The 25,837-nt window shown below is 48.3% G+C and overlaps 1 protein-coding gene across 1 annotated transcript in view; it reads right to left on the bottom strand.

Annotated features, from left to right (window-relative positions):
- Nucleotides 1-15,849, bottom strand: part of LOC115647274 — a 29,588-nt gene extending 13,739 nt beyond the window's left edge. The window contains exons 1-3 of the mRNA XM_030554176.1: nucleotides 15,670-15,849; nucleotides 13,006-13,113; nucleotides 12,028-12,111 (exon numbers count right to left, since the gene is read on the bottom strand). Of these exons, the coding sequence (XP_030410036.1) occupies nucleotides 12,028-12,111; nucleotides 13,006-13,113; nucleotides 15,670-15,849 (372 nt within the window). The remainder of the gene's footprint in view (nucleotides 1-12,027; nucleotides 12,112-13,005; nucleotides 13,114-15,669) is intronic.
- Nucleotides 15,850-25,837: the final 9,988 nt, after the last annotated feature.

The following is a 25,837-nucleotide window of genomic DNA, read 5'->3' as shown; positions in this document are numbered from 1 at the left end:
GGCAGGACCGATCCTCAGACTGATTTTTCCCCAGACCCCTAAGTGGCCCCCTCAAGGATTGAGCTCACAACCCTGGGTTTAGCAGGCCCCTGTTCAAACCACTGAGCACCAAGTCTGTTCAAGTCAGCAAAGTTACTCATGAACTAAGCTTCTGTCGAGCCACTGAGGGAGGGATGGTTACCTCTCTGCGCTCTGACATCATGGCTTCACGTAGACATCCCCAAATTTGTACTGGCTCTTTTTGTCTCTTCCAGATCGTTAATGAAACTGTCTACAATAAGTCTGAGCCTCGGATCAAACCATAACGTTCCCATTGGACAGAACCCACAACCTCATGCCCCATTTCTTCCTTATCCTTTATTTACAGTTGACCAATCTTCAGTGCATGTGGCTGTGTCCCTACCCAAGCCAATTTGAATTAATTTTCAGAGTCAGATTTCTTGGTACAGTTTCAAATGCTTTATCAAAAACCAGTTATATCACAGTGACCACTTCCTATTCATCCACTGCTCCTGCTGTTCGGTCAAGCACAGCAATCAAACTATCAGATCTCTTCTGTGTGATTAGAGCACGTCCTCTGTGTCCCGAGTGGGGCCTTCGCAATACTTTCCCTCCTACACAAAACACAGTGAACAGTGTGGCCGGTATTGCTGGCTGCGAAGCCCCCTTCATCAGGATTCTGCTGCGGGATACGAACAGGAAGTCTCAGGATTCTTTCTTCAGCTCATTTCTTGCACATTCTGGCTGACCGTTTAGCTATGGTTTTGTAATCCAGGCAGGATGGACGGGGTTTGTAACTGATATTTCCATCCTTCCCTGGTTAATACGTGTATTAAAACTGGTGCCAGACAGAACTGGGCAACAGTGTCTTTATACCACTTGCTTCTCTATCATTCGGTTGCTGAAATGCTACAAGTTTTGGACCTGTCTTATAACACTCCCCTATTAGCCTATCTGATCCCTGAGTCATGCTTTTCTTTAATCCACTTCTTGTTGTTATTACTGATTTGTATTATTATAACATCCGAATCACAAAACCATCCTTTCTCTAGCCCAACTTTCACCCTCAGCCCCAGGGAGTGCTCTTGCATGCGCCTCTCTGGGGTTTAGGTTAGAAGCAGAATAGTACTTGAGTCACAGTTTGGATGTTGATCATTGAATTTGGCTAATGGTTTGCAAAATCTGTCGATTCCTTCTCTGACTTCAGGCAAGTCAATTTATCTCTCTGTTCCCCATCGGTAAATAATGATCCTTCTTTTCTCCCACTCTTCATCTGAATTGCCTGTTTAGACTGTATGCCCATAAAGGTATGTTCTCTTTCTATCTGTGTGTACTGCTCCTAGCGCAATAGGGCCCTGATCTTGCCTAGAACCTGTAGGTGCTGTGTCATGTAACATAATAGAAGAATGAGATGCATTGTGGTGGAGAATCTGGCCCCGCCTTTAGTCTCTGATGCTCTACTGAATAGTGGTTGCTCTGAGAGTCCCATTGCAGCTTTCTTGCAGCCCTGAAGTTTAGCAGTGCTCAGCCAAGGGGCCTGCAAATATTTGCAGTCTCCCTCTTGCAGATGCATCTGTAACAAGATGTTACTTTTGTAGCAGTCAGATGTCTCCCTGCTTTTTCCTTGCAGGTCTCCAGTGCAAACCTGATTGCTGACCCCTGCTTATCCTAGAACTCCTGCTTAACTGAAATTTGGGGGTGTCGTCCTCTAGGTTTGCCTTGTGTTGACAGGGTGTCTGCACTAAATTCTGAATTTCCAAGTGTGCAGCACAGGCTCCTCCAGCTTAGGAAACTGACCAGCATTTATCCTTCATTGCAGTTCTGGTCCCTCAAGCAGCCTCTCTTCAGACTTCACTGGTATATCTTCGCCACACTACAGGTCCTCTGAATGTGGAGGGCAGCTGCCTCCTTCAGAGCCTTTGGGGAGGCTAGCCCTGGCTCCGACCCTTCCGCCCACAGCTAGAGCCCTGAGACCCCCTGTTATAACTCTAGTCCCAGATTTGGACCTTAGCGTCCAAAATATGGGGGTTAGCATGAAAACCTCCAAGCTTAGTTACCAGCTTGGACCTGGTACATGCTGCCACCACCCAAAAAATTAGAGTGTTTTGGGGCACTCTGGTCCCCCTGAAAAACCTTCCCTGGGGACCCCTGGTCCCCCTGAAAAACCTTCCCTGGGGACCCCAAGACCCAAATCCCTTGAGTCTCACAACAAAGGGAAATAATCCTTTTTCCCTTCCCCCCTCCAGGTGCTCCTGGAGAGATACACAGACACAAGCTCTGTGAATCCCAACAGAGTGACTCCCCCTCTCCGTTCCCAGTCCTGGAAACAAAAGCACTTTCCTCTTCACCCAGAGGGAATGCAAAATCAGGCTAGCAAATCCAACACACACAGATCTCCCCCTGATTTCTTCCTCCCACCAATTCCCTGGTGAGTACAGACTCAATTTCCCTGAAATTTCCCAGAAAAGAAAACTCCAACAGGTCTCAAAAAGAAAGCTTTATATAAAAAAGAAAGAAAAAATACATACAAATGGTCTCTCTGTATTAAGGTGACACATAAAGGGTCAATTGCTTAAAAGAATATTGAATAAACAGCCTTATTCAAAAAGAATACAAATCAAAGCACTCCAGCACTTATATTCATGCAAATACCAAAGAAAAGAAACCATATAACTTACTATCTGATCTCTTTGTCCTTACACTTAGAAACAGAAGATTAGAAAGCAGAAACTACTTCTCCAAAGCTCAGAGAAAGCAGGCAGACAGACAAAAGACTCAGACACAAACTTCCCTCCACCCAGAGTTGAAAAAATCCGGTTTCCTGATTGGTCCTCTGGTCAAGTGCTTCAGGTGAAAGAGACATTAACCCTTAGCTATCTGTTTATGACACCCCCTCCTCCCCCCTGCAGCCGGATCCACAAGCTCCCCACCTGGAGAAGCCTGGCACCACCCCCCGCTTGGCCACAGGAGCCCCAGGCTGGCTAAAACCATGAGCACCCCCCCACCTCTGCCTGGAGGAGCCCTGCATGGGTCTCCGTACCCCAAGGAAAAGTGTTTGTTAGAAGATGCTTTTGATATGCCCCGTGCAGGTTCCAGGGTGGCTGAGGAGGTGGTATGTGCCTTCTCAGCCTCCCTGGAAGCTGAATGGGGCATAATAAAGTAAAAACTTCACCACCAAACCCACAACTTGGGGGTCCTGTGGCTGCAGCAGTGCCGGGGAAGGTAGAGCCTCCCATGGCCTGTTATACCCACTGCCTATGCATGCCACCCGTACTGCTGGGCTGCTGCCTTCAGAGCTGGGTGGCCGCAGAGGGGTGGCTGCTGGCTGAGGGCCCAGCTGTGCAGGCAGCAGGGCAGAAGTAAGGGTAGCATGGCCAGGAGCAGCGCCACGGTTTTTGCTGCCCTAGGGGGCAGCACTCCTCCTCTGAGCATTCAGCAGCAGAGGTCCTTCTGCTCCATGTCTTCGGGGCACTTTGGCGGCGGGTCCCAGAGTGAGTGAAGGACCCGCCGCCGAATTTCTGCTGAAGACCCAGAGTGGAAGGACCCCCGCCACTGAATTTCCACCGAGGGTGGCAAAATGCCACCCCCCAGATCCTGCCGCCCTAGGTGACCGCCTAGGTTCGCCTACTGGAAGTGCTGGCCCTGAGCATGGCAATACCATACCAGAGCATCCTTACTTCCTCTGCCTTCAGAGCTGGGCTGCTGGCTAGCAGCTGCCGCTCTCCAGCCACCCAGTTCTGAAGGCAGCATTCACAGAATCATAAAATATGAGTTGGAAGGGAGGGACCTCAGGAGGTCATCTAGTCCAAACTCCTGCTCAAAGCAGGACCAATCCCCACACAGATTTTTACCCCAGATCCCTAAATAGCCCCCTCAAGGATTGATCGCACAGCCCTGGGTTTAGCAGGCCAGTGCTCAAACCACTGAGCTATCCCTCCCCCTGTTGCCATCAGCCACAGAGCAGAAGTAAAGGTGGCAATACTGCGATCCCCTGCAATAACTGTGACCCCCCTCCCACTGCTCTCTTTTCAGTCAGGACTCCTACAGTTACAACATTTTGAAATTTAAATATCTGAAACCATGAAATTTATGATTTTTAAAATCCCATCACCATGAAACTTCCCAAAATTGGACTGTGAATTTGGTAGGGCCCTACTTTTCAGGCTCTGGCTTATTTGGAGGCAAAGTTAAGTGGCATTAATCATGGAATTATAGGACTGAAAGGGACCCTGAGAAGTCTCTAGTCCAGTCCCTGCACTCATGGCAGGACTAAGTATTATCTAGACCAGGACGGGCAAACTTTTTGGCCTGAGGGCCACATTGTTTTTCTGAAATTGTATGGAGGCCAGTTTGGGGAGGCACAGCCTCCTCTAACAGCCAGGCGTGGCCCGACCCTGCCACCTATCCGATCCCCCCTGCTTCTTGTCCCCTGACAGCCCCCCTGGGACTGCCACCCCATCCACTCCTCCCTGTCTCCTGCCAGCCCCCAGAAACCCTGCCCTCCCCCCACCACCCAATCCAACCCCTCTTCTCATTCCTGACTCACCCCCTGGGACCTCTGCCCTATCCAACAACCCCTTCTTCCTGTCCCTGACTGCTCCCCCGGGACTCCTGCCCCCATTCAACCCCCTGTTCCCCGCCCTCTGACTACCCCGACCCCTGACTACCACTCTGATTCCTGACTGAGGCCCTGAACGAGGACTGCTGTGATGTATATCAGTGATAATAAATAATTTTGCCATGAATTTTTCCCTAGAAATGGCTCTTTGGGGTCTTCAAACATGCTGTGTCTGTTACACACATGATACAAATATCTCAGAACACTACATACCCATAGTGACTTATGTGTGTGTTGTTTCCTGTTGTATTCGATAGTCTGTGATTTACCCTACACAGAACTATAGCGCCTTTCCTTTCTCGGGTTATGCTTTCGTTAGAGGAAACAAAAGATAAATGGCATAACTGTGCCTGGAACTCCCTGCAATGGAGATTATAATATTTCTCTAGACCTAGTGTCTCAGGAATGCTGGGAGGGTTAATTAGACAATGTCTGAATATGTAAAATGTAATATAAATTCTGCTATTAGAGTAAAGAACTCCTAACTGAACGAGCTAAGTGCTGAGGTTATTCAGAACGGATCTCCTGCTCTCACCTACACAGCACAGGAACGTTATGGCAGTTGCAGGTTTGCTTCCCAAATGGGATGGTATTTCTTTTGCAAATGCAGGAAACAGAAGTTAGTTGGGTAAGATGTGCAGTGGTTTGCTCACTGGAATAGGATTTCTAGTCCATTTCTTTGCTGTGCTATGTAAAACCCCAATTCCACAGTATTGTGCAGACAGACAGAACCTGGTACCTATGTAGCACCCCATTGTTTTCTATGGGTCCCTGTGTGCACAGGGGTCTGTCTTCTAGAATGACTGCAGATCTGGGGCCTAAAAGTTGGAGCTCTTGCAATGTTCAGAGTAGAAATATGGTGCATCTTTTAATAATGAAGATAATTGACCACAGGAACAATATACCTCGGGATGTTCTGGATTCTCCATCACTTGCAGGCTTTCAGTCAGGACTGGATCTCTTTCTAAAAGAGCTGCTCTCGCTCAGACAGAAGTTACGGACTTGAGGAAGAAATGGCTGGCTGAGGTTCTTTGGCCTGTTCTGTGTTCCACAGCAGGTCAGACTAGATGATCACAGGGGTCCCTGCTGGCCTGAACATCTGTGACTGTATGAAAGCTATGAAGGTCGGCAGCAACACTTCAGTAACACGTCTGTTGGCTTCCAAATTCCTTTCTCAGGGAGAGCTTGGAAGCTCCCTCATCTCTGCCCCTCCTTACAATTGCATCATTGTTAGCACAAGAACCTGCTTCTCTGCAGCTTCTATCATTTGGACCAGGCTTCTTGCTCCTCTCTCTCCATCAGATGATATTTTGCATGAAAATTCCAAATCCACTCAGTCACTGGGCTTTACCAGTGCCTCTCACATACATATCAAACGCAGTGAGAAGTTTAGTCAGATAAAGACAAGTGAGTGTTGCACCGAAGTGCATCGAGCAGTCTGAAATGTGAGCACCAAGTTGTCAGTCTGTCCACCACAACACACACACACACACACACACACACACACACACACGTCACGTCTAAAGTCTCCCAAGGCAGACCCACCTTCACACACAGTGGATCAAATCATATCCTACCTATGAATTAAATTCCCTGATTGTAAAAGTGCCTCTTGATCTATTGAATTTAATGGAGTTACTACCATCAGGTGAAGTTCCCAGTGATTATAACCTGGTGCCTAGAGATGCAGGTACATTTGTCCCAGGAGGATCACTAGCAGAGTGGATGCAGTGAGATATCTCCCTGGCGGTGGGTTTCCCTGACCGAGAGCTGCAAGGGCTGTTGCCCTCCAGACACTGAAAGCCGTACACTCTTGTGAATGTGGGGTGTGCGCCTAACCCCATGATTCCAGCTGATCTGAGTTCCCATCTCTGCTAGTCCTGGCACATTTGCCAACAGATATTTCCTGCAAAGGGAAGCAACAGCTTTTGGGAAAACTCAAGTTCACAAACAACAAATCCTCCACGGTCAGAGTGACAATCTGGGGTGTCCTAGTGGGGCAACATGACGTCCCTTCCCAGCACTGGATGAGGAGAGGTGGCATGCTCCTGTTGGTGGGTCACTGTGACCACGGCAGCCAGCACATTCACTGCTCAGCAGCAGACCCTGAGCTGAGGGAGAAGAACTGCATGTGACAGCTACTGCGACCCCCTACAGGATCTTTGGGGACCAATGTATTAAACCTAGAAATAGCTTCGGGATTATGGTATTCTACTCTCAGTTAAGGGGAGTCACTAAAACTGAACCATTCTAAAGAGGCACCTGCCCCTGGACAGGTTTTCATGCACTGGTTCAAACTGGGGTTTCCAGAGACAAGCAGAGAAAGTGCTTTTGGTATAAATAACTGGAGTTTAAACTGACACGGATTCTGATCCAGCAAATGGACAGGGCCTTCTGCCCAAGGGGGGCCCCAACCTTTGCAGAAGTGTTAGAAAGACTTTGGCCTGGCAGGGACCCCATAAGACTGCTGAGTGATTCCTGGAATCTTTAGTGTGTGCGTAAATTGTGGGTGCCAACAAACGAGGGCAGAGGGGCAAGGGTATCAAAAGTGCAGTTAATGCTGAAACTATTCCAGAGCTTAACTATCCTTATAGTTAGAAAGTATTTCCTGATATCTAATCTAACTCTCCCTAGTTGCGGATGAAGCCAATTGCTTCGTGTCCTACCTTCAGTGTCCATGGAGAACAATTGATCACCATCCTCTTTACAATGGCCCTTAACACATCTGACGACTGTTATCGGGTCCCCTTCAGTCTTCTTTTCTCAACACTAAACATGCCCAGTTTTTTCCCCTTTCCTCATAGGCCAGGTTTTCTGGACCTTTTATCACTTTGGTTGCTCTCCTCTGGTCTTTCTCCAATTTGTTCATGTATTTTTTAAAGTGTGGCACCCACAACCAGACACAGCACTCCCGCTGGGGTCTCACCGGTGCCCCATAGAACGGAACAATTACCTCCTGGGTCTTACATATGACATCTCTCTTCAGACACCCCAAAATGATATTCAGCTTTTTCAAAATAGCATCCTGTCATTGGCTCATATTCTGCAGTATTACCACCTACCCAGTCATTTCCCATTTCGTATTTGTGCATTTGGTTTTTCCTTCCTTGGTGTAGAACTTTGCACTTGTCTTTACCGAGTATTATTTTGTTGATCTCAGACAAGTTCTCCAAGGTGATTTTGAATTTGAATCCTGTCCTGCAAAGTACTTGCAACCCCTCTCAGCTTGGTGTCCTCTGCAAATTTCTTAAACATACTCTCCAGTCCATTATCCACCTCATTAATGAAAATATGGAATAGTAATGGACCCAGGACAGACCACTGGAGGACACCATTAAATACACCCTCCCACTTTGACTGTGAACATTCATAGCTACTTTTTTAGTATGGTTTTTCAACTGGTGTTGCACCCATGCTGTAGTATTTCATCTTCACCACATTTTTCTCATTTGCTTATGCAAATGTCATGTGGGTCTGTGTCAAAAGCTTTACTAAAATCAAGATACAGCACATCTCCTGCTTCACCCTATCCACTGGGCCAGTAACCTGACAAAGAAAGGAATGAAGTTGATTTGGCATGATTTCTTCTTGACAAGCCATTTTGTCTACTACTCATCATGCTGTTATATCCTAGGCACTTACACAGGGATTGTTTAATGATCTGTTTGAGTAACTTTCCAGGTATGGAAGTTAGGCTGACTGTCTGTAATTCCGCAGGTCCTCTTTGTTCCCTTTGTTAAAGAGAGATACCAGAGGCATTCCTGTTTTTTTCCTATGTTCTTGGGTTGTTGTTTTCTACTCATCCTCAGCAATTTGTCCATGTTTCGACTTTATAATATTCAGGTCACTAAAGAGTGCCTGATGCAGCCATTTTGCCTCTCTTGAGACTTCATATCATTGATGACTTCAGCTGATAGATTTTTAAGGTTAGAGCATAAGGGCGGCAGAATCAGGTTTGTTGTCACACCAAAGAGCTGGAGGGTTTTCAGTCTGATGGAATTTGTACCTTTAATGACCCTGCTTTGGGATTTTGTCCCTGTGGGTTGGTGTACAGGAAGGTGGGAAAGGAGCTGTGGAGTCCTCTTTCATTATCAACACCATGCTGAAAGCTATGCTGGGAAACTGAACTCTGTACGGGTGTGCCTGGTTGAGAGAAACCTTGGAGCAGCCCCATCTTGTTTTTTAGGGAAAAATTCCCCCCATGGCAGGGAGTCTGCAAAGGGACCTGAGCACCATCAAGCCTTTAACACAGGATGTTGTCAGTCCCTCCTTGCTGGAATGTACTGAACCAGCAGGGAGTGATTTCTTTGGGGGTTATGGGGCTACCTGGGTCATAAAACCAGTAGGACAGAGGGTGTTACCCACTTTCTGGCTGGAACCTGCAGTAAATCAGGGAGGCTGAGGGAATGAATCCACGATGGATGTGACTGTTAACCCATTTAAGATCCTCAGTGACTATATCCAGGGCTTGCATGTGCTATTTAAACCCATGCCTTTAGAGCCTCAAGGCCAATTTTTTGCCATCTTGTGGTGGATGAATGCAAATTCCAGTTTCTAAAGCATTACATGCCGTGAGTACTCAATTTTCCAAAGTGACCATTGATTTTGGCTGCCTCAAAACTTAGAGAGGCTTTGAAGGGGACACATTTTCAGAGGGAAGCTGCTCAGCATTTTCTGAAAACCAGGCCCCTTTGAGGACATCCTGTGTTGGGCACCCACAGTGGCTAGTCACTTTTAACAAGTTGACCCTTACTGTCTGGATCTCTGTAGCAACAGGGAAGGCGTTGGCAGGGGTGCCCAGAGGATTCAGGGGCCTTGGGGCAAAGCAATTTCGGGGGCCCCTTCCATAAAAAAAAAGTTGCAATACTATAGAATACTATATTTTCATGAGGGCCTGTCATAAACAGATAGCTAAGGATTAATGTCTCTTTCACCTGGAAAGGGTTAACAAACAACACCTGACCAGAGGACCAATCAGGGAACAAGACTTTTTCAAATCCGGGTGGAGGGAAGTTTGAGTGTGGGTCCTTTGTTCTTGGGCTGTTCTCTCTCTGGGCTCTGAGAGGGACCTCAAGAATCTCCAGGCTCCCTAATGTTCTGTTTCCAATTTGTAAGTACAACGGTAGAAAGACAATAGGCTTTTACATTGTTTTTCTGTATTTGCAACTGTGTAGTCTGCTGGAAATAGTTTAAATTGTATCTTTTCTGGATAAGGCTGTTTATCCATTTTCTATAAGCTAAAAGACCCTGTAACTGTTTACCATCTAAATTGCAGAGATAAACCTTTTACTTTTTGCTTCCTTTTTTTATTAAAAGCTTTGCTTTAAGACCTGTCTGATTTTTTTTCTCCTAGTTAAGGCTCGAAGGAAGGGAGTCTGCACTCACCAGGGAATTGGTGGGGGGAAGGGAAAAAGAGCAGGGAGGGAAAGGTAAATTTCCTCTTTGTGTTAGATTCACGGAACTTGAAGCTGTATTACCTCTGGGAAAAGAGGGAAGAAAAACCTTCTCTCGGCATTTGTCTGTGTATCTCTCTCCAGGGAAGAAGGGAGGGGGGAGTGGTGATTCAAGGATTTGAATTACGGTGATCTCCCAGGGTACCCAGGGCGGGAAAAATCTGGGAGGAGGTAAAGAGGGGGAAGGGAATGGTTTATTTCCCTTTGTTGTGAGACTCAAGGAATCTGGGTCTTGGGGATCCCCAGGGAAGGGTTTGGGGACACCAGAGTCTATCAGGCGCTCTACTTAAGTCCTGATTGGTGGCAGCCTATCAGATCTAAGCTGGTAATTAAGCTTAGGGGAATTCATGCTAGTACCCATATTTTGGACACTAAGGTCCAGATTTGGGAATTATACTATGACAGGGCCCCTGTGGGGCCCAGAGCCTGGGGCAAATTGCCCCACTTGCCCCCCTCCCTCCGGACAGCCCTGGGCATTGGGTCTCTTTAATGAGGATGGCGTGTGACTCCTAGTCGAGGGTGTTCATTGGCCAGTAGCACAATCAGGTGACTCACTCCAGTTCATGTCCCTATCTCCTCCCACAATATGGAGAAAGAGGACAACAGTATAGGTTTGCAGAATGCCAATTTATTATGCAGAGGAGCCCTGTGGAGCAGCACTGCAACAGCTGCTAAGCAGCGGATAGAAGCAGATACTCTGAAGGTGTTCAGATTGTTTTAAGCCTTGCTTCCGATGGTGCTTCCAGTGGAGGAGAAACGGAGCCACAGCTGGATCTGGCAGCATCGGTTCACTTTCATCTCCTCTCTCTTTGGATGTTCTTAGCCAATGATACCAAATAAACCTCTAACAATGCTTCTCCCCCAACTTCCCCAGCGTGTGACGACTTTAGGCTAGAAAGAAAAGAGGTCAGGGTCAGACTCTCCACTCAGACTGAACCCGTCTCCTGCAGGTCCGGGGCTGTTACTTTGTTCTCTTTTGTGTTTCATTAGTTATTAGCAATGATTAGAGGCCCCAACTTTGATCAGGGCTGTGGTAATCGCAGTACACATGCACAGTGGGAGACAGTCTCTGCCCCAAGGGGCTTACAGTCTAGATAGACAGAGGGGTAAAGGGTGAGGGGGTGACAGTGTGACATGCCTGGGGTCACACGGCTGCTCAGTAGCAGAGCAGGAAGTAGAGCCCAGGTCTCCTGAGTCCCAATCCAGTGCCCTCTCCCCAGGAGCACATGGCCTCTGTGGAGCAGCACAGGGCATCCGACCAGTGTCACTGTGGGCCTAGGTGGCTAGTGGGGGAGAGGAGTAGCCCTCAGGGGTGAGTGTAACCCCTGTAAGTGTAAGAGAGTGTAAGAGTGAGGGCTCTTTGACAGAGGGTGACATTGTTCAGTGACTCTGAGGGAGGGGCAGGAGCTTGCCTGCTGCAGGGACAGGGTGCAAGGGCCATGCCATTGAAGGCATAGGATTATAAACTCGGCCATTATCCCCTCCCCCTTTGCTGTCTGTAACCCTTACGCCCACCTTGGGCAGGTCCCTGTTCTAGGATAAGAAGGAGGGGCCATGCTGGGGCCTTTTATCTGGAGTGTGGGACAAGGGGCCATTCAGTGTCTGCATCGTACAACGTATGTAAATGTCACTGCCAGACAAAGGCAGGTGGTAAGGAGCCTCCCCAGCTCCCTTGCCCTTGCCTCGCTCCCAGGCACTATATGGAGCTTTAGGTTTCTTACTTATCCCAGTGAGATTATAATTTGCTCCCTGCGGTTCTGCTGGTGGCTGTAGGTTCCACCTCCAGGCTCACGGGGCAGGAGGCCTTTGCCAACTCGCTGCCAGCAGATGAGCTGGACACTTGTTCTGGGGACACTTGGTCAGTGTGAAATACCTGGCCAGGATCTCAGAGAGGGAAACCCCTAACCCTGCGTCAGCCCAGCCGTGAGCAGAGAGGAGGCCGTCTAGGCCACTCACCTTCTCAGACGCCTCCTCACATTTGATAATGATGGAAGGGGGGTCCTGTTCAGTGGAGAAGAATCCAGAGCAGTCTTTGACCAGCTGCAAGGGAGAGAAAAGAGACCTCAGCATCTTACTGTCCGGGAGCGCTACCGCTCAGGCCACTCGCCTGTGGAGACCTGCTTCCCGATGTGGGTTGGTCACAAGTTCAGCAGGAGGTTGGGAGGCTCAGCCTCCAGCCTGGTTTGGACATCACATTGGATCAGGACCCCATTGTGCGAGGAGCTGTACAAACACAGATCAGAAAGATGGTCCCTGCTCTGAGAAGCTTTCATTGTAAGTAGCCTTTGCTCATATTGAATAGTTCTTTACTTTGCAAGCATTCACTGTGCGATTCCTTGTGTACTCCAGCTGCATGAGAGGGGCCATTCAGGAGACCTGGGTTGAATTCTCTCTGCCACTGTCCTGTGACCTTGAGCGAGTCACGTCACCCACTGGTGACCCGGGGATAAGAGCACTCCCCCCTGGCCAGCCTTTCTCGGTCTGGTCTATTTAGATTGTGAACACTTTGGGGCGGGACAGGGACTGTTTGTGTTTGTGCAGCACCTGACACCAGGGGGCCCTGATCTCATCAAGGACATCAAAATGCTAGTGTATCACTGATAAGATTTTACACAAGCTGCATTCCCTTCTCCTTGTGCCTTCAGTGAGGGTTTCCCGGTAGAATAGTGCCCCCACTGACAACAGCAAACCAGAGATTAAAAACTATCCAGTCCTATAATTAGGGGTTGGATGAATGGATGGTTGTTGTTTGTGAATTGATGTAAGGATCAGTAAACAGGCTATTGCGGAAAGGGCCCTGTCCCCTGTCCCCATTCCTTCCTTTATGTCTCTGCTGGAAACACACATTTTCTGTGAGGCTTTGGGACCTGACAGATGCTATTGGTCAACTTAAGGTGCAGAGGGAGGTGTCTCCCTGCAGCAGGTGATCCTTACCCCGTCTTCTTTGAATTCACACTGGTTGGGGTCACGTTTCTCTGATACCAGGCACACTGTCTCTTTCACAGTGAAGGTCAGCGACTGGATAGTTTTTGAAGACACGTCCTAAGAAGAATTAAATGAAAGAACAAAACAAACTTTCACTGTGAGCAACAAGGCACCAGGCTCCACTTTGGCCTTGTAATTCTATTAATCTTGTATTACGGTATTGCCCGGCGGCAGGAATCTGATGGTGACTGCCCCGGGGAGGCGGGGCTCTGGCTGTCAGCCCCAGAGTGGCAGGACTCCATCTGTTCCCTTTATCCCTTCTCGAGCCCTATCCGCCAGGGCTAACAGCCAAAGCTCTTCCAAAAAAGCAGCCAGCTCCTGCCTCCCTTGACACATCCCCACGTCTCCCTTGCAAGGCCGCCCCGCAGTTTGAGAACCGTTCCTCTAGTCTACTGACGTCATAAGTTATTGATAATCATTCTCAGCTGCTGTCTAGGGCCTTACGTATTTCAAATGCAGTTCAAACGTTAATGCAGGAAGGCAACTTTATATGCCACAGGCTAGATCTGGTGCAGCTCCATTGTCGCAAGTGAAGCCGATGTGCACCAGATGCAGGTCTGGCTCATGTCTCTCCATCAATAGGTTCAGAACAAATCATTGGAATCTTCCAATTCTTCCCCCATCTCCTGCCTTTCTCTTACACAAACACTGATGACTGGATTTTCTATGTGCTCTAATTCCTGAAAGTACGATTCTGGTGAGAAATGACATGGTCCAAGTGAGGTCCTGGGATTCCAGGGCTTATTGCCTCACTGCAATTTCCATATGTAGGTTCCTGTCTTGCAGAAGTTACTTGCATGTGCCAATGTTTGCAGGATCGGGCCCCAAAGTTTCCTCCTTTTGGGCCTGATCGGGTACCACTCTGAGCACTCCTGTGTGGGGCTGAGTGCCCTCAACTTCCACTGACCTCGCTGCGACCAGAGGAGAACAAGCCTGTCATTAAACAATGGTCATTTCCCTAGCTGTCAGTCCTGCAAACCGAACTTTGCTCTGAAGCTCAGGCCCTGCTTTTCCTTCTCCTGCCTCAGCGTGGGAACGCAGTAAACAACCTGCTGTTGATGGTGCAAGAGAAGGAACAGAATCCACCTCCCACTCTGCAGAGCCAGCTGGAGTACAAAGGAGAGAGCATTTCTGTTAGCCATGGGCCAGGATTTTAGAGCGTGGCTGGTGAATTTATGTGCCTCGTAACTGAGCACCCTATTTGAGATCCTGAATGGGGCCTGATGCTCAGAGGGCAGGTGCTCAGCATGTTCTGGAAATCAGACCCTTAAATAGTGTTTCAAGTTGGGCACCTGAAATCACTTGTTGCTTTCAAAGCTCTTGGCCAACAGCTCTGATTGCATACGCAGAGGGAGCAGCTCTGCTGAGCAAGGGGATGCCAATTTGGGGCACACTCACGTTTCAGAGCAGGTAAAAAGGAACATAAGCTTGAACTGAACATAAACAGTAACTCAGGCAACTTTTCCAGTCAGCATAGGTGTCAGTAAACAGGGCATTAATGAGAAATTACATACATTAGAAGATAGGATAGTGTATGCTTATTTTGATTGCCAGGTATTGCTCTGTGTCTCAGTTTCCCCCTCTAAAATGCTGATAATAATATGTCCTTTCTCCACCCTTTTTCTTATCTATTTAGATTGTAAAGTTCTAGGCAGGAACTGTCTCTTGCTATGTATTTGTACAGCACCTAGCACAAGAGGGCTGTGGTCTTGGCTTGAACCTCTAATGCTACTAGGATATAAATATTATCTCAATTAGGTCCCTCCGGGAAGAACAGTGTCCAGCACTTTGTTACCACTTAATAAATAATGGACTATCAAATGTCTTTAAATTAAATCTGTCTTGTACATGCTGCTAAATTGGAATTCTCTGCGCAACGAGGCCCAGAGAGGGCACTGAATTCAAAGAATTTCTCCTCTGAAGCCTTTTTAAAGCTTCAGAAATCCAAGTCTTCAATGATCAATCAGTATTAATTTGTAAAGGCTCAGAATTCAGACAGGAAAAACAAAAGAAAACAAAAGTATTACTTTAAGAAAATTCAAGACCTGTAAGCCAATCCCATGATTTTTTCAGGGCAGACTCATTCTCTTTGAACACTAGTGGCTGGTCACCCCCTTTGGGCCAGGTGCTGTACAAATACAGATTAAGATGGTCCCTGCCCTGAATTGCTCAGAGTATAATTCAAATGGAAACCTTCTCTGCCTGCTGAATCTGAATGAACTGCTGGTGTCAGGCCCTTCCTCTGCAATGGGACCAGGAAACTGCTGTGTGGTCATACAGGGAAATCGCTGTCTGGCTGCTACCCGTCCCTGCACATATTTCACTCCCTCTTTATAATCAATTTTGGCCACGCTGCTTTCAGTGACTCCAGCTGGCTTGTCGATAAATTCCCTGTTGTTCCCCTTCCCCATCCTCTGCCTACTTGGATTGTGAACAGAAACTGTCTTTCATGGCACCACCAGAAATCAGCCCTGGATAATGACGAGGCTGCAAATACCAGACTGTAGGTACAGGAGTCTAGCATCAGAGGCAGCGATTTCCATTGACCTGCTCCACGAGCTCAAGCGGCATCGTATATACACAGGCCACAAAGCGATTCCCCAGGTCACTTACCCAATCTGGCTGCGGCTCAGCTTCCAGGAGCCGATAGGCCAGTGTTGTGCCTGGCTCTTGGTTGTAGATCTGAACTGCAGCTAAAACCGCATCCTCGTGGCTTGGCAGAGGGAATGATGGTGGTGTGGAGGCTGCTGTGACTACCCCGACGAGCAGCAGGACTTTCAGGCTGGTCTCCATCCTGTGCCCTGTGGCATTCAGTGAGAGCTGGGTGGGCAGCCCAGTCTCTCTCTGGGGGAAGCCCTTTTATACACTGCCTCCTCCATGTGGGCTAGTGCCTCATTGACTGCCTGCTTCGGTCCTCCCTTAACGGGTGGCTTTTCCCCATCCATCTGCAGGACGTTTCCATTGGCCAGCCTCCAGGGCAGGAACAGGGAGGAGCTCGGTCAGAGGAAAAGGAGGATTTGCTGAAATCATGTGCACCAATTTCAAAACAAGCTCTAGTGGTGGATAGGGGGCATCTAGAGCCGGCCTCTGTGTTGGGAAAGGCTGAGCTACGTCTTAATTCTGTTGGGCCAGATCCGCAGCTGGTATAAGTTGCCATAGCTCCATTGACTTTCATGGTTCCATGCTGATTTACACCACTAGAAGACCTGTCCCCTAAAGTCCAGACAATCAGAGCTTTACCGCACAGCTCTCAGTCCAGAAATCGCACAACAAGCATTCCCCTAGAGCCAGTCAGTAGGTCTAGGTCATTGGTTTTGATGGTGCCACCACTAAATCCAAGGGGAACGTACAGTTCATCGACAGTGGATGACCACACACCGGACTGCTCATGGGAGGCCAGCCTGCTCTTTTGTATCCCTAGCAGTGGGGCTCCCCATGTCCAATAGGAAGACTCTGTTATAAAGCCTGAGAGATTTTGCTATCATGAAATCTTCCTATGAGTCAGCCTAACCCGTCCCTTCTTAATGTTATTCCATTGCTCCTAGTCATACTCCTAGCCCCCTTGAGAAATGTATCCCCTTCTCATGGGTTAAGTCCTTTGTAGGCTGCTGCCATATTTTCCTTATCCTGTATTCACAGATGGCCAATTTTACTGCATGTGGCTGTGTCCCTGCCCAGGAAAAGCTGAATTAATTTTGAGAGTCAGATTTCATGAGACGCTGTCTTAAATGTGTTACCAAAAGCCAGTTATATCCCATCGACCACTTTCTCTTCATCCACTGGTCCTGCAGTTCTGTCAAGCACAACAATCAAAGAATCAGACTTCTTCTTTTTATGTGATTAGAGCACGTTCTCTGTGTCCCGAGTGGGGCCCTCGCAATACTTTCCCTCCTACATAAAATACAGTAAACAGCGTGGACAGTATTGCTGGCTATGAAGCCCTCTTCATCAGGATTCTGCTACAGGATGAGAACAGGAAGTCTCGGGATTCTTTCTTCAGCTCATTTCTTGCACATGCTGGCTGACCGTTTAGCTACGGTTTTGTAATCCAGGCAGGACGGACGGGGTTTGTAACTGACAATTCCATCTCTCCCTGTGCAGTATGTGAATTAAAGCTGGTGCTGTGCCAGGTGGGGTTGGGTGGCAGTGCGCTCGGACCACTTGCTTCTTTATCAGTCAGTTGCTGAAATGCTAGAAATTCTTGAAGTGTCTTATAACACTCCCCTGTTAGCTCATCTGATCCTTGTACCTTGATAAAATTTAATGTACTTATTATAATGATTGGAAAACCGTAATCACAAAATCATATTTTGTCCAGCTGAAATTTCCCTCTCAGCCTAGGGGGAGCCTCTTGCATGTGCCCCCCAGGGTATAGCTTGATGCAGACTTGTACTTGGTCACAGTTTGGATTTTGATGACTGAATTTGGCCATTAGTTTGCAAACTCTGTCAACTCCATGTGTGACTTCCAGCAAGTCACTTTATCTGTCTGAGGCTCAGTTCCCCATCTCTGACTAGGGATCTCACTCTTCATCCGTCTGGCCTGTTTAGAGTGAACACTCGTAAGGGCAATGATTCTCCTGTCCTATGTGCGTGTACAGCTCTTAGCATAACTGATCTTGGTTGGTATGTGTAGGTGCTAGTGTCATATGAAATAAGAAGCCTGAGGCTCATGGCAGTGAAGAATTCAGCCCCCAGTCTTTAGTTTCTGATGCTCTATTGAATAGCGGTTGCTCTGAGAGTCCCACTGCAGCTCTGTTGCAGTCCTAAGGTCTAGCACTGCCCAGCCAAGGGGCCTGCAAACATTTGCAGTCTCCTTCTTGAAAGTGCATCTGTAACAAGATGTTCTCTTGTATCTGTCCGATGTCTCTGTGCTTTCTCCGTGCAGCTCTCTAGCACAAACCTGATCACTGAACCCTGCTTATCCCAACGCTCCTGCTTAATTGAAATTTGGGAGGTTCTTCTTGGTTTGCCCTGTGTTACCAGCAGGGCCGGCTCCAGGGTTTTTGCCGTCCCAAGCAGCGGGCGCGGGAGGTGGGGAGCCATGATCACCATTGGCGGCAGCTCCACTGTGCCACTTTCTTCTTCGGTGGCAATTCGGTGGCAGGTCCTTCCCTCCGAGAGGGACTGAGGGACCTGCTGCTGAAGAGCCCGACATGCCGCCCCTTCCCCTTGGCCGCCCCAAGCACCTGCTTGCTGAGCTGGTGCCTGGAGCCAGCCCTGGTTACCAGTGTGTCTGCACTACAGTGAAAGCCTCCGAGCACGGAGCACAGGCTCCTCTGTCTGAAACACAATGTGGCCTTGAGAAACTGACCCACATTTATTCCTCGTGGCAGTACAAGTCCTTCAAGCAGCTCTTTCTCCAGATCTCACTGACGTATCTTCCCTGTACGCCCGGTCTCCCAGATCTGGAGGGAAGCTGCCGTTTTCATAGCCAGCCAGCGCAACTTCTCTGTGTCTCCCACTCCCCAGATTCTGGAATCCAGCCCCTCCCTCCAGGACCAGCCAGTACTGATTTCAACGCAATCCTCCCTGCTCATACGGTCGCCACAACCGTGCCATGCTGCAGGCTCCTCCACAACTCCCCAGCTCTCGGCCCCAGAAGAGCGAGGAAGCTGCACCTACACGCCTTGAACTCCCTTTCCAAAGTTCGGAGGATCCAGAGCACAGAGATCGAAGCCTCAGATTTCAGGAATCCCACTTGTTTTCATAGAGCTTTGTGTGCCCTCCTGAAGCCTTCAGCTAATGAGAGACCCCTAGTTTACATGAAATGCTTTTAAGACAGGTTAGTTTAAAGAGGACCCTGGGGCCATCTCAGTACAGGCTGGCCTTAAAGACTGTCCTCATCAATGGTGGCTACCAACCAACTCCAGGCTTGATTCCTGGTTATGGTGCTTGGCACAATGGGACTCTCATACCGGCTCTGAACAGGGGCTGCTGTGATGTAAATCACTGATAATAAACAATTTTGCCATGCATTTTCCCCTAGAAATGTCTTTGGGGTTTTCAAACACCCTGTGCCCATCACCACACAATACAAATATCTCAGAACACTATACACCCATTGTGACTTACACGTGTGTGTTGTGTCCTGTTGTGTTGGACAGTCTGTGATTTACCCTACACAGAACTATAGCGCCTTTCCTTTCTCGGGTTATACTTTTGTTAGAGGAAACAAAGATAAATGGCATATCTGTGCCTGGAACTCCCTGCAAAGGAGATTATAATATTTCTCTAGACCTGGGTCTCTGAGGTGTTGAGAGGGTTAATCAGACAATGTCTGAGTACATAAAATGTAATATAAATTCTGCTTTTAGAACAAAGTACTTTGACCTGAACGAGCTAAGTCCTGAGGTTATTCAGAATGGGTCTCCTGCTCTCACCTACACAGCACTGGAACGTTATGGCAGTTGCAGGTTTGCTTCCCAAATGCGATGGTATTTCTTTTGCGAATGTAGGAAACAGAAATTAGTTGGATAACACCCGCAGTGGTTTGCTCACTGGAATAGAGTTTCTAGTCCATTTCTTTGCTGTGCTAAGTAAAACCCCAATTCCACAATATTGTGCAGACAGACAGATCTTGGCACCCATGTGGCACCCCATTGTGTCTTCATTGCGGTCCATGTGGGCACAGGTTATTCTGTCCTTTAGAATAACTGCAGATTTGAGCTTAAAAGTTGGAGCCCTTGTACTGTTCAGAGCAGAAATATGGTGCTTTTTTGAATAGTGAAGGTAATTGACCACGGGAACAATTTACATCAGGATGTTCTGGATTCTCCATCACTTGCAGACTTTCAGTCAGGACTGGATCTCTTTCTAAAAGAGCTGCTCTCGCTCAAATGGCAGCTACAGAGTTGAGGCAGAAATGACTGGCTGAGGTTCTTTGGCCTCTCCTATTTTCTGCAGAAGGTCAGACTAGACGCCCACAATGGTCCCTGGTGGCCTTAACAACTATGACTATGAAAGCTATGAAGGTCGGCAGCTTCAGTTACATATTTTATGTGGTTCCAAATAACTTTCTCAGCAAAAGCTTGGAAGCTCCCTCATCTCTGCCTCTTCTTACAATGACATCATTGTTAGCACAAGACCCTTCTTCTCTGCAGCTCCTGTCAATTGGACCAAGCATCTATCGGTCAGATGATATTTTGTATAAAAATTCCAAATCCATTCAGTCCCTATGCTTTACCAGTGTCTCTCACAGGTCAAACTCAATGAAGAGTTTAGTCATATAATGACAAGTGAGCGTTGCCCAGAAGTGTGTCTAGCAGTCTATAATGTGTGCACAAAGTTGTCAGTCTGTCCTCCACCACACACCTACACATTCTCTCTCTCTCTCTCTCTCTCTCTCTCTCCCAAGGCAGACATGCCATCACACACAATGGAAAAAATCATACCCTACCTATGGGATAAATTCCTTGGTGGTAATAGTGCCTCTTGATCTGTTGAATTTAATGGAGTTATGCCTGTTACCATCAGGTGAGGTTTCCATTGATTATAACCTGGGTGCCTAGAGATGCAGGTACATTTGTCCCAGGAGGATCACTAGCAGAATGAGTGCAGTGAGATATCTCCCTGGCGGTGGGTTTCCCTGAAACAAAGCTGCAAGGGCTGTTGCCCTCCAGACACTGAAAGCCGTACACTCTTGTGAATGTGGGATGTGCAGCCTAACCCCATGATTCCAGCTGACTTGAGTTCCCATCTCTGCTATCCTGGCACATTTGCCAACAGATATTTCCTGCAAAAGGAAGCAACAGCCTTTGGGAAACCTCACGTGCACAAACAACAAATCCCGCAAGGTCAGAGTGACATTCAGGGGTGTCCTAGTAGGGCGACATGATGGCCCTTCCCAGCACTGGATGAGGAGAGGCGGCATGGCCCTGTTGGTGGGTCACTGTGTCCACGGCAGCCAGCACATTCACTGCTCAGCAGCAGACCCTGAGCTGAGGGAAAAGAATTGTGTGTGACAGCTACTGCGACCCCCTGCAGGATCTTTGGGGATCAATGCGTTAAACCTAGAAATGGCTTCGGTGTGATTGTGTCCTACTCCCTGGGGGAGGGGTACCAAACCTACTTCCAGAACCACAAAAATTTGGGGGGTGATTAAGGTGAGTCACTAAAACTGAACCATTCTAGAGAGGCATCTGCCTCTGGAGAGGTTTCAATAGATTGGTTCAAACTGGGGTTTCCAGAGACAAGCAGAGAAAGTGCTTTGGTATAAATAGTCTGAGTTTAAACTAACACGGATTCTGATCCACCAAACGGACATGGCCTTCTGTCCAAGGGGGGCCTCAACCTTTGCAGAAGTGTTAGAAAGACTTTGGCCTGGCAGGGACCCCATAAGACTGGTGGGTGCTTCCTGGAATCTTTAGTGTGTGCTTAAATTGTGGGTGCCAAGGAATGAGGGCGAAGGGGGAAGGGTATCAAAAGTGCAGTTAATGCTGAAACTATTCCAGAGCTTAACTATCCTTATAGTTAGAAAGTATTTTCTAATATCTAACCTAACTCTCCCTAGTTGCGGATGAAGCCAATTGCTTCGTGTCCTACCTTCAGTGTCCATGGAGAACAATTGATCACCATCCTCTTTACAACTGCCCTTAACACATCTGAAGACTGTTATCAGGTCCCCCTCAGTCTTCTTTTCTCAAGACTAAACATGCCCAGTTTTTTCCCCTGTTCCTCATAGGTCAGGTTTTCTAGACCTTTTATCATTTTGGTTGCTCTCCTCTGGTCTCTCTTCAATTTGTTCATGTATTTTTTAAAGTGTGGCACCCACAACCAGACACAGCACTCCCGCTGGGGTCTCACCGGTGCCCCGTAGAATGGAACAATTACCTCCTGGGTCTTGCATATGACATATCTCTTAAGACACCCCACAATGATATTTAGCTTTCTCAAAATAACATCTCGTCATTGGCTCATATTCAGTTTGTGATCTACTGTAACCGCAGATCCATTTCTGCAGTATTGCCAGCTAGCCAGTCATTCCCCATTATGTATTTGTGCATTTGATTTTTCCTTCTTTGGTGTTGTACTGTGCGCTTGTCTTTACTGAATATTATTTTGTTGATCTCAGAAAAGTTCTCCAATTTATCAAGGTGATTTTGAATTTTAATCCTTCCTGCAAAGTACTTGCAACCCCTCTCAGCTTGGTGTCCTCTGCAGATTTTATAAGCATACTCTCCACTCCATTATCCATCTCATTAATGAAAATATTGAATAGTAATGGACCCAGGAGAGACCACTGGAGGACACCATTAAATACACGCTCCCAGTTTGACCGTGAACATTCATAACTACTTTTTGAGTGTGTTTTTTCAACCAGTGTTGCACACACCTTTTAGTATTTCTTCTAAACCACATTCCTCTCATTTGCTTATGCAAGTCTTATGGTGATCAGAGGAGGGTCTGGACAGTTGGAAAAAGGCAAATATAGTGCCCATCTTTAAAAAAGGGAAGGAGAATCCAGGAAACTACAGACGAGTCGGCCTCACCTTAGTCACTGGAAAAATAATGGAGCAAGTCCTCAAGGAAACTATTTTGAAGCACTTGGAGGAGAGGAAGGTGATCAGGAACAGTCAGCATGGATTCACCAAGGGCCAGTCATGCCTGACCAACCTGATTGCCTTGTATGATGAGATAACTGGCTTTGTAGATATGGGGAAAGCGGTGGACGTGATATATCATGACTTTAGCAAAGTTTTTGATACGGTCTCCAACAGTAATCTTGCCAGCAAGTTAAAAAAATATGGATTGGATGAATGGATTATAAAGTGGATAGAAAGCTGGCTAGATTGTCAGGGTCAATGCGTAGTTATCAATGGCTTGATGTCTAACTGGCAGCTGATATCAAGCCAAGTGCCCCAGGGGTTCGTTCTGGGGCCGGTTTTGTTCAACATCTTTATTAATGATCTGGATGGTGGGATGAATTGCACCCTCAGCAAGTTTGCAGATGACACTAAGCTGGGGGGAGAGGTAGATATGCTGGAGGGTAGGGATAGGACCCAGGGTGACCTAGACAAATTGAAGGATTGGGCCAAAAGAAATCTGATGAGGTTCAACAAGGACAAGTGCAGAGTCCTGCACTTAGGACAGAAGAATCCCATGCACTGCTACAGACTGAGGACCCACTGGCTAAGCAGCAGTTCTGCAGAAAAGGACCTGTGGATTACAGTGGATGAAAAGATGGATATGAGTCAGCAGTGTGCCCTTGTTGCCAAGATGGCTAATGGCATATTGGGCTGCATTAGTAGGAGCATTGCCAGCAGATCGAGGGAAGTGATTATTCCCCTCTATTCAGGACTGGTAAGGCCACATCTGAAGTATTCGTCATGGAGTCACCGGGCGATGCTCTGGAACTGCTCCCCACCAAGCCAGTCAGGATTTTGGGGAGCCTCCTCTCCCTTGGAGCAGACTTGTTCAGGGCAAGTCTTCACCTCTTGGGTCTCTCCTTGGAGCATTCAGCATCCTCTGCCCCTCCGTGCACTTCCCACAGTGAGCCCGCCCCAGCGGGGTCCTGGGGAAGCCACAGGGTCCTGCAACCCCACTTTGCAGTCAGACGTGACTCTCAGCCAACCAGTAAAACAGAGGTTTATTCGATGACAGGAACAGGATCTAAAACAGAGCTTGTAGATACAGCGAACCGGACCCCTCGGCCGAGTCCATTCTGGGGGGCAGTGAGCCAGACCCCTACATCTGCATTTCACTCCTTGTCCCCAGCCAGCTCCAGCCTAACAACCCCCCCACCCCTACCCTCTGCTCAGCCCTTTTCGCGGGCCAGGAGGTCACCTGACCTCTTTGTCTCCAACACCTTCAGCTGGCATCTTTGCGGAGGAGGGGCCCAGGCCATCAGTTGCTAGGAGACAGAGTGTCAGGCATTTAGGTGCACTGGCCACTTCCTCTGCCAGATACTTAAGAACTGTCGTGGGGACACTGAGGCACCAATACAGTATTCTGAGCAAACATTAAGAACTTTCCCAGTTCGTCACAGTATTTCATCCAGTTCTGGGCCCCCCACTCTAGAAAGGATTTGGACAAATTGGAGAGTCCAGTGGAGGGCAATGAAAATGATCAGGGGGCTGGGGCACATGACTTATGAGGAGAGGCTGAGGGAACTGGGCTTGTTTAGTCCACAGAAGAGAAGAGTGAGGGGGGATTTGATAACAGCCTTCAACTGCCTGAAGGGGGGTTCCAAAGAGGATGGCGCTAGGCTGTTTTCAGCGGTGGCAGATGACAGAACAAGGAGCAATGGTCTCAAGTTGCAGTGGGAGAGGTCTAGGTTAGATATTAGGAAACACTATTTCATTAGGAGGGTGGTGAAGCCCTGGAATGGGTTACCAATGGAGGTGGTGGACAGGAGAGGGTCCAGGCGTGCCTGCGGAGGGTCCGCTGGTCCTGCGGCTTCGGTGGAGGTCCACCGGAGCCGCGGGACCAGCGACCGGCAGAGCGCCCCCTGCGGCTTGGGGCGGCTAAATGTCTAGAGCTGCCGCTGGTGGTGGAATCTCCTTCCTTAGAAGTTTTTAAGGCCCGGCTTGACAAAGCCCTGGCTGGGATGATTTAGATGGTGTTAGTCCTGCTTTGAGCAGGTGGTTGGACTAGATGACCTCCTAAGGTCTGTTCCAATCCTAATCTTCTATGATTCTATGAAATGTCATGTTGGACTGTGTCAAAAGCTTTACTAAAATCAAGATATAGTGTAAGCAGAGTCAGGATAAGCTATACACTGACATCTGGTGGAAAGAATTTCAGAGAGTGTATTTGCATAGGCACGCCTACCCTATCCCAGACTGCCGAGCTGTGGGACTGCTTGGTGACAAATGACTCACCCTCAGTTGGGTGGTACTTGCTAGACAAGGAACCTGGGTTCCAAAACCCAGAGAATTGAGAGAGGCTGGGGACAGGTATCTGTGCCTGGTGGTGCAGTCTCCTTGTGGAGCCAGACGCACCAGTTCTAGCCCCTCCTCTCTCCACTGTGGGATGTCAGAGTTAATTTTTTTATTCCCTCAAGAATCTAAATACAGGTTACTGAGCTGAACTTTGGGCTAATGGTGCACTAGCACTGGGGCTCCCCTACTAAGAGCTGAGATCACTAAGAGTTGAAAATCACTAAAGAGCTGAAATTACTGAGCTGAGAGCACTGAGTACTGTGCTAACTAGTGGGGAGCCCAAAGCTATACTGTGGAACAGAGCCACTGGTGGAGTGGAGCAGTTTGTGGGGACGGCTGGTGGAGCAGAGCGGCTGGCAGAGCGGAGTAGCTGTGAGACGGGTGGAGCGGCCCACAGACCGAGCAGTTTGCAGGGACAACTGGAGCAGCTCACGGGACAGCTGGTGGAGCAGAGCAGCTGGCGGAGCGGAGCAGTTTGTAAGAACGGCTGGAGGAGCAGAGTGGAGCGGCCAGTAAAGCGGAGCACTTCGTGGAGAAGGCGGGAGCAGAACCCACGGAGAGGCAGGAGGTGCCCCTTTCTGCCCAGGCTGGGGGGGGGACCTCTGCAGATAGACTCTCGAACTTTGGGGCTGCACTGACCCAGGACAGAGACTTTTGGGATTGTGGGACTTTTGGGAATATGGGTGATTTGAGGGGTTACTGGACTCAAGAGCCCAGGAAAGAGGACACAGCCCAATTTCCTGGGGTGGGTCTTTGCTCACGGTTTGGTCTATGAACTCTAGTTGAGGTGTTTTTCCCAATTTAGTGTTTGTTGTTTATCTCATGTATTAAACCTTTTCTGCTACACCGAGACTCTGTGCTTGCAAGAGGGGAAGCATTGCCTCTTTGAGGCGCCTAGGG

This window comes from Gopherus evgoodei, chromosome 2 (assembly GCF_007399415.2).
Source record: "Gopherus evgoodei ecotype Sinaloan lineage chromosome 2, rGopEvg1_v1.p, whole genome shotgun sequence".
Taxonomy (NCBI): domain Eukaryota; kingdom Metazoa; phylum Chordata; order Testudines; family Testudinidae; genus Gopherus; species Gopherus evgoodei.
Note: the sequence above shows the minus strand (reverse complement) of the source record. Positions and strands in the feature narration are given on the sequence as shown.